We start from the raw sequence: 12,341 nt of genomic DNA on the forward strand, positions 1-12,341 counted from the left end.
AAAGATAATTTGGCCTCATTTCCAAATTTCACACATTGTGGAAACAAGAACTGTTTTCTCAAAATTCAGTGTTTAAACTGAACTATTTTCATTTGTTGTTTACTGTTTTAGGTGTGTATTTCATTATTTGTTTAGTAGTTTAGTTGAGAGTTACTAGCATTGTGAGGTTAAAGTATTTTAACTGGAAGGATGAATTATTTTTTAAATTGAAAATACAATCAAATAATTTGTAGAGAATGACAAAGACAGATTTATTATTATGCTAGATAAGGTTTAGTCCCTAATAACGTCTATTTATGTAATTTATTTCCTTATATTTTAACATTGACTGCCCCGGTGGTCACATGTTGAATCATATTGAAATACTCCTAAAGTTTATAAGAATCCATCTCTAAGATAAATATGTCAGCCATGTTTTAGTTGTTATTTTAGATAATACTGAGTTCATTCAGATCTTGAAATCATGTGGTTTATGGCAGGCGGCGGAACCCCAAGGGCCAAAACTGTTTATGGGGTACATTTCGCGTGACACTTCCGGCGGAAGTAAATAACAAGGCCTTAGCTTCCAGTCTTCCCTTTTGTTTATCGTCGATTAGAAGACAGATGTTTGAATTGAATTATTCAGTGTCTGCAGTAACAATGTATTTGGTTCATCATTAGAGAGCAACAAGCTGCTGCTGCAGAAATATTAAAAACAAAACATCCAGTAAGAGGAAGAGGTCGACCTGCTGGAGACCAGCTGCAAAGCCGAATCATCTCGGAACCTTCTGGTATGCTAACTGCACGGTTCTGTGTGAACTGACGCCGATATACAAAACAGATCAGCAGCTTTCGAAACAGAAACGGTTTAAAAGTTTCCCTAGAATATTTCAGCTTAGATCTGTTTAGAGGAGAGTACAGTGGATCCAAATAACTCCACGATCATTTTTGAAAAACAAATTCCCAAATATTCTGTAATTATAAACCCAATTCTCTGAGTGTTCAAGGAGCTTTTAATCACTTTGTTGATGAGTGGAAGGCTGAACATTGACCTATAATTTTGTCCAGATTTGACTGCTGTTTCCAAAGTCTGAGGGGAAAACCGTGATGAGCGTCATAAAATGTCATAAAAATAAATACAACCCTGATTGTACAGAAAAAGACGATGTGGTATATTGGACACAAGATCTCTTTTTTTCAAACACTTGATTTATAATAATCAGATTTATTTAATTTTCTCTCAGAAACGAGGCTGCAGCATGAAAACTGCCAACGATTAATTATGAAAGTTTTTATATTCCTCGAAGAACTGGGCATGGTAGAGAGGAAGCAAACATTTTTTCATTCAGATTTATTTATCAATCACAGGCATATGAACAGCTGCAGTTCTTTTAAACATTGAGCCTTTTGTTTTTCTCAGCCTAATCACAAAGCAATAAAACCACTTTTTTGTTGTTTTGTATTGTCCACTGGGCCCTCACTCTCAATTTTTAAATCAGAAGTCAGATTTTTATTTTCTGATTTAATTTTGAGTACTGATAAGGTCCTAATAGTGGGGAATTTGATGTTCACGCTGACACTGAAAGACTCAGCCTAGATGTAGCCTTTAATGCTATCTTAGTCTAAATTGGCTTTACTCAAAGAATCAACAGTCCTTCCTACTCCTGTAGTCATACCTTAGACCAGAGGTTCCCAAACTGTGGGGCGCGCCCCCTACGGGGGACGCCGTGCCATTGCAGGGGGGTCACCGTCTGGATGGATTAAAAAAAACAAAAAAAAACATGAATGCTGTATGCGCTGGGTTTTTACCTTAGAATGGCCAACTCTGTTATTCCTCTGTCAGTTTGATACAGTAGAGGCTTCCACACTTCCCATATCTGTGTCCTCTGTCACTTTTATCAGTAGTTAAAACTGTTTAATCCGTTGTTAACATGTGTAACCTGTTTTTCCGAGCCGCCTTTAAACGCAACATGAGCGCTACAACGCTCGCGCTGGGTTTCCACCTGTGAAGGAGACCTGCTGCTGCTGGGCGGAGCTACGTAGGTTTGTGTTAGAATCACGGCAGCAAACCAGCAAAACACAAAGAACTTTTCACAGTTTTTCCCTCCAAACTAACCGACTGAGTTGAGTAAAGCTGTTGGATGCAGGTAATGTTAGCTAAAAGATGACTAGCTAATATCAATACAGCACCTTAAGCTTAACAAGTAGCTTGTAGGCTACCGATGTTGTTGTCTATGTCCAGCTACGTACATTCATTTTGCCCCCAAAAGAAGTCGACCCCCCCACCCCGCTCATTCTTAGAGACAGGGAGTCTCTAAGAATCCTCTTCTCCCCCCACCCTCTCACAAACGTCGTTCAACCAGACAGCTATTTGTAATTTGTAATCCATAGGGGGGGCCCAGAAAATGTTTGGGAACCACTGCCTTAGACCATGTACTGATAACCATGTCCCCTCTGACCATTTCTAATAATATTTAAGTTTATTTTAACTGAGTATTCAAAACCTGTGAGAAAGTAGATCTTTATCCAGGGTTTCCCTCAGTGTATTATAAGCCTGGCGGGCCACCAGGCTTTATTCCCCCATACCGCCCCAACACCACCAGGCTGAGCATTGCTTGTTTTTATTTTATTTTTTTTAATGTTTAAAGTAGTTTTTTGTAATACACCAGTGACCCCGGACTGCAAGCGTCTTTGTTGCGCTGAGCATTTCACTAGCAGAGCAGAATCATTCCTGAAAGATGGTTTATAGTTGATGCAAGTGAAGCTGAGAGCGTCCACCAATTAATGGGCTCAAAATATGAAAATAGCAAAAAAAAACAAACAAACAAAAAAAAAAAACAGCCTAAAACGTAAGAGCAGACATCACAAACACTTCATACTCCCCAGCAGTTGAAGCAAACCAGTATCAGGTTATCTGTTCCAGAGTCTTCTACGTTTGATTGGCCAGCATCTGAAAACTTCAAAAAAGAAAAAACTAAATTTGAAAATTCGGATCACTACATTAAAGTTGTTCTGCTGTTTTTGATTCCACCAGGCTTTCCACTGCATCATGTCTAAGTGTGTTGGTCCTGCTGATCAAAGTCTCATAACTGAAGAGAGAAACTCCATTGTTGACCACAAAATGCCAAATACTACAGAAATAAAGGAGGAACAGGGAGAGCCAGACCTACAGCAGGTGACCAAGGCAAAAGACGGACCACAAACACAACCAATCAAAAAAGAGCATGTTGAACTGTGGATCTCTCAAGGTGAAGAACAATTTTTAGTCATGCAGGAAACCAGGTCCTCTCTGGTAACTCATGAAGGAAGAGTCCACAATGAACCAAAAGTAGAGATAAAGGAGGAACTAGGACCTGCAAATCAAGGAGAACTAGAACCTTTCAGGATTAAAAATGATCCAGAACTGATGAACATAAAAGAGAAAAAAGAGGATTTCTACGGTAATCAGGATGAAGATCAGCTTGTAGTGAAGCAGGAGACTGACAGCATTACAGTGACTTCTACTAATGAGCTAAAAGACGGCAGTGAAGCAGAACCGAACAAGAACCAACTCCTCTATGCAAATGGCCTCGAAGCTGAGGACCCACATCAGCAAGGAAACAACCAGAAAGACTCAGAAAGCCGGGATGCGGATCTGGAGCCAAAGGCTCGCAAATTAAGGGGCAAACATTGCAGAATGCTTCCATACTTACCTGTGGACATGGAAAGCCACTCATATGAGCAGGCTTATTCTTGTAAGTTTTGTCATAAGTCTTTTAGACACAGCAGTAGCTTGACTCGTCACAGAATAATTCACAGGGGAGAGAAGCCTTATTCTTGTGACACGTGTGACAAATCTTTTAGATACATCGGTAGTTTGACTCGTCACAAAAGAACCCACGTGGGAGAGAAGTTTTATTTCTGTGAGTTGTGTGATAAATCCTTCAGAAAACACGGTAGTTTGATTTGTCACAGAAGAACTCACATGGGAGAGAGGCCTTATTCTTGTGATTTGTGTGGTAAATCTTTTAGACATGGCAGTAGTTTGACTCGTCACAGATTAATTCACAGAGGAGAGAGGCCTTATTCTTGTGACACTTGTAAGAAATCTTTTAGATACAGCGGTAGCTTGACTCGTCACAGAATGATTCACTGGGGAGAGAAGCTTTATTCTTGCGAGTTGTGTGATAAACGTTTCATGACCAGAACTATTCTGAAAGTTCACTATAAAACTCACACAGGAGATAAAATGTATCACTGTGACTCTTGTGATCAATCTTTCTTGACTGAGGCTGATCTGGTAGATCACTATAGCACTCATACAGGTCAGAAGCCTTATTCTTGTGACACTTGTAATAAATCTTTTAGACACAGCAGTAGTTTGGCTCGCCACAGAAGAATTCACAAATCTTTCATGACTGAGACTATTCTGAAAGATTACTGTGATCTTTCAGAAACCCTCACAGATGAGAAGGTATATCAGTGTGACACTTGTGATAAATTTTTCAAGACTCAGACTAATCTGAAAGATCACTATGTTGCTCACACGGGCGAGAAACCTTATTCTTGTGACACTTGTAATAAATCTTTCAGACACTGCAGTAGTTTGGCTCGCCACAGAAGAATTCACGATGAAGACAAGCTTTATTCTTGTGAAATTTGTGATAAATCTTTCATTACTAAGACTATTCTGAAAAATCATTATAAAATTCACATGAGAAAGAAACTTTGTCCGTGTGACATTTGCGATGAATCTTTCATGAGTGAGACGATTTTGATGGATCACTATGGAACTCATAATTGAGACGCCTTACTCTTGTGACGATGGTGATCAGTCTTTTAGACACCGCAGTAGTTTGGCTCTTCATACAAGAACTCATATGGGCGGGGAGCCTAAATGAAGCAATTCCCTACAGATGTTGTTCTGAGGTGTTTTACAGAGCAGACATGTCTGATTTATAAAGTAATTATTACCAAACGAGTCGTATCAAATTTATTCCATCATCTGCATTGTTTCCTATTTAGTCTTTGTCATAATCCAGTGCAGTCAAGTTGAGTTTCTGCCATGTTGTAAAACAATTTCTATCAAAGGAAGTCCAGTTGAATTCATTGAGTAGATAAATAGCTGCAGCAGTCCCGCGTACTGAACAAGTGTTTGACCGCAGTTGAAAGTAAATGTTTCTTTTTGAAAATGAACTCCTGCCACTGCCGCCACCAAATTTTAAATACGCTCTTTTTATACACCAGTAAAAGTTCAAATGTCTGGTGAAATGGTTGAAAGGGCAATGGTGACATATAGTTGTCTGGACATAAACACACGGTGTCAGTTGACCTTTTGTTTTTAATCAACGGAGCGATGACAGAATTATGGTAAAGCTATAGAGGCTGTACATCTTGGTGCTGGATCCCAGTTTGTAGACCGGTCCTCCTCTCGTAGCTGTGGAAAACTCCTGAATGGTTGAAATCAAGGTTTTTCAAAGTATAGGACAACTAGTTTCCCTTCAGAAAGCAAATAAACAACTATCTCCCTCTCCTATCTTCATCCTATCTTATTTTACTTTTACTGTTGGATTTTCTTCCTGCTGCTGTGTTTTGTTTTATGTAATTATTTTGCTTATATTGGTAAAGGATCCACTTTTTTCAAAGTCCTCTTTAAAAGGTTTAGTTTTTTGTATTATATCAATGTATCATTTAAAATGGACTATTAAACTTTTAAAAGACCTGGTATGATGAGTACAATGAGCCAAATGTTCCCTCACCTGGATACGGGTCACCAGCCCCCACTCTGGAGCCAGGCATGGAGGTGGGGCACAATGTGGATGTGGATCCCCCCCATGGCTCACCACCTGTAGGAGGGGCTAAAGGCACAGGGTGCAACATGTGATGGGTGGTGGCTAAAGGATGTGGATTGTCGCCTCTGGTGGAGAAGGAGCCTGAGCTGGTGTGAGGTTGAGAGGTTCCCAGACAGAAATAGTCGGACTCACCTGACGTATGGCGCTGGCTCCTTGGGAGCGGTTGGACACTTTCACTCTGCAGTGGCCCCTGGTGACGGACACTGAGCAGGAATGGACATCCTTGTTGTTATGGTATGCTTGGTCCCTGTACATTGGGGTTCACCCTGGTGAACAGGAAGGGAGCCTGCCTCTGCCGACAAGTGGGGCGACGGGTTCTGTCTGTTTGTAATTGTACAACAAACATCAGTTCAGATTACCCATCTTTTCGGTGTCCTTCAACAGAGTACTGGAGAGCGCCCACACTGTGGACTCCCTAGTTCTGCTGGGGGACGTCAACGCTCGTGGGCAATGACAGTGAGATCTGGAGGGGTATGATTAGGAGGAACCCGAGTGGTTTTCTGTGGTGGAACTTTTGTTCACGTCATGGATTGTCCATGATGAACACCATGTTAAAGTATGAGGGTGTCCAGGACACCCTAGGCTACAGTTTGATCATTGGCTTTGTCCACTGACCTCCACCTGGTGGTGACTTATTTGTTTTATTTTCCTTCTAACCATGTAAAGAACATTGAATTGTCCTGCTGCTGGAAACGTGCTACATAGCCTGCAAACAAAACTACCTTGCCTCTAAAATTAATAAAAATCTTTCTTTAAGATATATTTTAATCCAACAACATATGTATATGTATAAAAAGTATATGCATGAGTATACTCATGTTTAAAAGTTTGCATATTTTTCAGTCGGCAGCCATGTTTTAGTTCATGCTTAATTTATTCAGACCCTAAGATCATGTGTGGGACAGAAGCTAAAACATTGGAGAAAAAAAAAGAAAAGATGAGAGGCGGAACCTGAAAGGGCCGTAAGTGTTTCTGGGGTAAACTTCCGTTTGAGACTTCCGGGGGGCAAAGGCGCTAGCAGCGTTAGCTTCCAGGCCTCCTTCTGTTTATCATCGATTAAAAGACGTGTTTTTTTTTTCTGTGTCAGTTGAATATTTCTGTGTCATCAAGAACAATAAATCTTCGGTTCATCCTCAGAGAACGACTAACTGCTGCTGGAGCAATATCCAACAATATTTACCAGAGATCGATCATCAGCTCAGACTGCTGGATACCAGCTGGAAAACACAAACCATCTCGGAACCTCCAGGTATGTTAATGCGGTTCTAAACGAACTAGCACTGAAATACATAACAGATAAGCAGTTGATCTAAACTCTTTAAGTTTAATTTTGTTGTTTTATGATCCAATCTTGTTTTTCTCATCACTTGCTTTCCAATAACTCACTTGTCAAGCTAACGTCACATGTTAGCCAGCAACCTTGTGGTTGTGATTGAGGACACCTGAAAGCTACAGCTGCTGTGGAAGAAAGATTTTACTAACCTAATAATTGCCGTGGTCACAAACGGCTGGACTCCCCGTGTGATCTGGTCTGCTACATTTACATGGTGTATGAATATTATCACATTTTAAAGCTGGAGAACCTAAAAGTCTTGAAAATATAAAAAATTAATAATTAACGGTCAGTCTATACAGTTTTCAAAGGCGGAGTCACTTTTCCAAAAGAAAGAGTAAGGACTAATTTCTCAACTCAGAAAAAACTTCTTCACAGAAACGTTTTACCACAAGAATATAAAAAAATGGAAACTGATTTAATAAAACAAAATGAGTCTCAAGCACAAACTCTTACAGTGTTGATATTGGTAAATACTGACATAACAGCAGTAACAATATTAGATAATATCAGCTTAAAGTTTCATATCATAACTTCTCCTCTATAGCTTAGAACAGTTCTTAAAGTTTGAGTAATCAATTTATGGATCAGGGTTGTCATGCAAGAAAGGCATGACAACCTGCATGACGTCATGCCATCATTCTCACTACAATATGAGAATAGCAGCAGAAACGGTCAGAGATGTAAAGGCAAACATCATGAGCGCCTTATACTTTCCAACTGTTGTTGGAAAGTATAAGTACCAGTAAGCCTCCAGGAGATATGAACCCCAAACATTCACAGGATTAATGTTCTACTGTTCCTGATTGTCTCAGGCTTTCCTCTGCATCATGTCTGGAGCTAACGGCGAGGTTCCTGCTGATCAAGTTCTCACAACTGAAGAGAGAAACTCCACTCTTGACCACAAGATGTCAAATGCCATAAGAATAAAAGAGGAACAGGAGGAACCAGAACTGCAGCAGATGGCCGAGACAAAAGAGGAGCCAGAACCCGAGCCAACTAAAGAAGAGCATATTGAACTGTGGGTTTTTCAGGAAGAGGGTCAGATGTTAGTGATGCAGAAAACCAACACCTCCGTTGTGACGCCCACTCATGAGGAAATACTCTACAACATACCAGGACTGCCGCAGGTGTTGGAGACGAAGGAAGAACCAGAACCTGTGCTGATTAAAGAAGAACAGGTGGATCCGTGCGGTGATCAAAATGAAGTTCAGCTTCATCTTCACATGAAGCTGGATACTGACAGCATCACGGTGACTTCTACTGATGAGCAAAATAACAGCAGAGATCCAGAACTACACAAGACCCAGCTCCTTCCTGCAAACCGCCCAGAACCAGAGAACCAACATCAGCAGGGAAGCAACCAGGAAGACTCAGGAAGAGGAGATCCAAGTCTGAGGCCAGAGAAGAGACATCAGGACACCAAAAGTAACGGAGTCGATGTGAACAGTTCAGAACTAAAAAGACAGAAAACGGATACGGCTTCTTGTGAAATATGTGGTAAACTCTTCAGAATGCGTCAGCACCTGCCTGACAACACAAAAATCCACACGGGTGAGAAGCTGCATCCTTGTGAAGTGTGTGGTAAAGCTTTTAGACGCAGAGGTCAGTCAAATAAAAACAAAAGAATCTGCACAAGTGAAACTCCCAAAACCTATAAACTACTTGGGAAAACATCTAGCGACCAAGCTAGTAAAGTGGAAAACACACAAGAGAAGCTGCATCCTTGTGAAGTGTGTGGCAAAGCATTTAAAGCATGTGACCGTTTGCCTCATCACCTTCAAAAACGCAGAGGAGAGAAGCCTTTCTCAAGTCAGACTTGTGGAAAAAGTTTCACCTGGAACTCTTCAGCTTTACATATAAGGACTCATACTGGTGAGAAACCACTTCCTTGTGAAGTGTGTGGTAAACATTTCAAATAAATTCTTGGTTTGAGCGATTAATCGTTTTAGAGATGTCAGCAGTGGAGCTTGTCTCTGTCACACATGGCTGAAAACACCTTCATGCAACTGAATTGGCTGATAAATGAGCAATCTGAGCATCACAGAGGTTCTGAATAGGGGTTTTGTAATTTCTGATTAGATGTTTTTATTTTTTTTATTTTAAAGTTTTGTCTTCAAATACACATTCATATGAAGCCAACAGGTAACAAATTGATAACAGGAGGTATAAAATGATGTATTTCAGCCAGAAATAAACACATTGAGGAAAAAAGTCTGTTCATTATGTTTTAAATTCAGCATTTTATAGAAAATAAGTTTTATGTGAGTAGCAGTAGGCCATGACCTTTTTCCAATTCCAATACAAATTCCTTTGTATTGGAATTTACATTTTAAGTAAAAAGTGAAATAAAAAGAAAACTGTGAAAAGATGCTTAGAACGAAAGTCATAACTTTATGCAGCTGAACAGAAATAAAACTGAAGTTACCTTTGAACCAAAGAGGAGCGATGTAGAGTCGGCACACCGCTCCGGTGATTACAGCTGAAAACTAGAGATCAGGCTGAACTCTGACCTGAACCTTCAGAGCCACATAAAGACGGTTACAAAGTCGACCTTCTATCACCTGAAGAACATCTCCAGGATTAAAGAACTGATGTCTCAGCACGATCTAGAGAAACTCATTAATGCGTTTATCTTCAGTTGCATTGATTACTGCAGCAGGTCTTCACAGGTCTGACCAACAAATCAACCAGCTGCAGCTGATCCAGAACGCTGCTGCTGGCGTTCTGACTAAAACCAGGAAGATGGAGACATCACCCAGTTCTACAGGCCCCGGTGTTGTATCAGCCTTCCAGACCTCTCAGGTTCTGATTCTGCTCTGCATCCCCAGAACCAAACATGGAGAAGCAGCATTCAGCTTCTCAAATCTGGAACAAGCTTTGAGAAAAAACTGGAAAACAGCTGAAACACTGAAATCCTTTAAAGACTAAAATCCCACCTGTTTAGTTTTGCTTTAGATCAGGGGTGTCAAACTAAATTTCACCGAGGGCCACTTCAGCATATTGGCCCCCCTCAACGGGCCACATAGACGGTACAGATCAGGAGTGCATCCCTGCTAAAACACCCCAGACAAAAGGTTGACTTCCCTCATTCAGAGGCTTATAATGAGTCAATGGTCCAGGTGTGTTAGAGAAGGAGCCATATAAAGCTGCAGATGGCAGCTCTGGAAAACTAGACTTGGGCAGCCCCAGCATAAATGTATGAAATACAATGTTAAAAATAAATTAAATACCACCTCATATTGTTAAATAACTGATTTTATGTATTGAAGTTTTAAATATTACATTTGAGTTTCCATGGATGTAAAATTACTGCTCAGTTTAAAAATTACAATATTTAAATCAGTGTTTAAAGGTAAGCAAACAAATAATAAAAACAATCACATGGGCAGACATTATGGACTTTACGCAAAGATTTAGTCTCAGAGGCAACTGAAATCAATTAATTAGAAAAATCCTTTCTGAATATCATCTCATGGTCTCTGAACTAAATGCGTCTTTCTGACCGGGAGCTGACAGCGTGTTGAAGAGTTATGGACCGGACGCTTTGGAGCGTCTGGTTAGGAAGCGCATTACAAACCTTTGGTTGAAATGTAGTTTGTAGACAATTTGTGCTCAAAACCTATTTTAAGTCAATCATCGGCCTATAAAATGCTGGGGGGCCTTGAGTTTGACATGTGCATTACGCCATAGAACTGCCATTTGGTAATTAAAGTAAAGTAGCTTCGATTTCAAAGAAGCCGACATTGAAGTCGATTGGCAAATGAACCATCACCAAAGAGGAAGGTTCTTATTGTCTCACTGCACCCCAAGAGATGCATAACCTACAAAAACCATTTCTGTCTGGTTTCGAACCAGAGACCTTTTGCGTGTAAAGCAATCGTGATAACCACTACACTACAGGAACTGAACTTCTCTGCTTTGTTTCAGTTTGAGGTTCCAAAGTTGAAAATTTCAGCCTAGGCTTGCACTCAGATCCCTGGATTCACAGTACAGACCATGACACCACAGAACCTTTGTTGACCTTTAGTAAACACCTGTGATGAAGAGAACATGCAAAATCTGTTTCTGTCTGGTTTCGAACCAGAGACCTTTTGCATGTGAAGCCAACGTGATAACCACTACACTACAGAAACTCAGGCTGTGTGCAGTGTTCCTGGTAGATGATCCACATTTTGTTAGAGACTAACGTCAACGATGGGCATGGAACAATGTCAAATACTTACAGATCCTCTCAGAGAGCACAGTAACTTGGTGAACAAACTGTCAGACTTATACTTGTGCCTAATTTCACATTACAGTCCATAAACTAAGCCTGGGATCAAAAATTGTACTGAAGATGTCATTAGCAGAGACAAATGGTTCTGCACAGACTTGGCTAAATGGCTATAAAATAAAATCAATACTTACAAATAAAAGATGGCTCAAAAATAAAATTAACACATTAAAATGAAAAATATCTCTGAAATACAATCAACACTTGAAAATTAAACATGGTTCAAAAATACAATTACTTCAAAATACAAAATCTCTGGAAAATAAAATACTATGTATGTTGTTTTGAAAAACATTAGAAGCACTTCTATCAAATCTTCATTGTGGTAAGATCATGTCAGTTATTCTTAAATCCATGGAAACTCAACAGTTTGTAAGGTAGGTGAGTTAGCTCCGCAGGTTAGAGCACCGTGCTGATAATCCTGAGGTCGTCAGTTCAAACCCCATATGGGGCAATCCGTGTCTAAGGTCTTTCAGACAATCAACACTTCAAAATAAATAAGGGTTCAAAAATAAAACCAATACTTACAATAAAAAATATCTCTGAAATACAATCAACACTTGAAAAATAAAAATGGTTCAAAAATAAAATCAACACTTCAAAATAAATAAGGTTTCAAAAATAAAATCAACATTTACAATAAATCATTGTAAATGAATAAATCATTCATTTACAATTCAGCAGATCATTACTTTTATTCCTTAATTATGTGATTTTTAATCATAGCATACATGGAGGCATGGATTGATCTCACCTAAATATGACAGAAGACACATGAAGGAATTTAGGAAAAAATATTTAATATGATAAATATATTACAGGAAGATTCAGAATGTAAAAGTTTTCAAATTTTGGATATTTTCTTATAACAGTTGAGTGATAAAATATTACTGACTACATGTGATGTGACACAAGAAAATTA

The 12,341-nt window shown here is 39.5% G+C and overlaps 1 protein-coding gene across 2 annotated transcripts; it reads left to right on the forward strand.

Moving 5' to 3' along the window:
* The first annotated feature begins 523 nt into the window (after positions 1-523).
* On the forward strand, positions 524-9,086 carry LOC106924177 (uncharacterized). 2 transcript variants are annotated; one of them, XM_088004731.1, is made up of 3 exons: positions 524-770; positions 6,948-7,059; positions 7,959-9,086. In XM_088004731.1, the coding sequence occupies exon 3, from the start codon at positions 7,974-7,976 to the stop codon at positions 9,063-9,065; it is 1,092 nt and encodes a 363-aa protein (XP_087860857.1). In that variant the 5' UTR covers positions 524-770; positions 6,948-7,059; positions 7,959-7,973; the 3' UTR covers positions 9,066-9,086. The 2 variants fall into 2 exon arrangements, with proteins under 2 accessions (XP_087860857.1, XP_087860856.1); XM_088004730.1 differs by lacking the exons at positions 6,948-7,059; positions 7,959-9,086 and adding an exon at positions 3,014-5,683.
* Positions 9,087-12,341: the final 3,255 nt, after the last annotated feature.

Source organism: Poecilia mexicana, unplaced genomic scaffold (genome assembly GCF_051168715.1).
Source record: "Poecilia mexicana isolate PSO_F unplaced genomic scaffold, ASM5116871v1 scaffold_4, whole genome shotgun sequence".
Taxonomy (NCBI): Eukaryota; Metazoa; Chordata; class Actinopteri; order Cyprinodontiformes; family Poeciliidae; genus Poecilia; species Poecilia mexicana.

Bases quoted from the DNA above. Each gene is read 5' to 3' on its own strand.
- LOC106924177 (XM_088004730.1), top strand. From the start codon at position 3,029: ATGTCTAAGTGTGTTGGTCCTGCTGATCAAAGTCTCATAACTGAAGAG.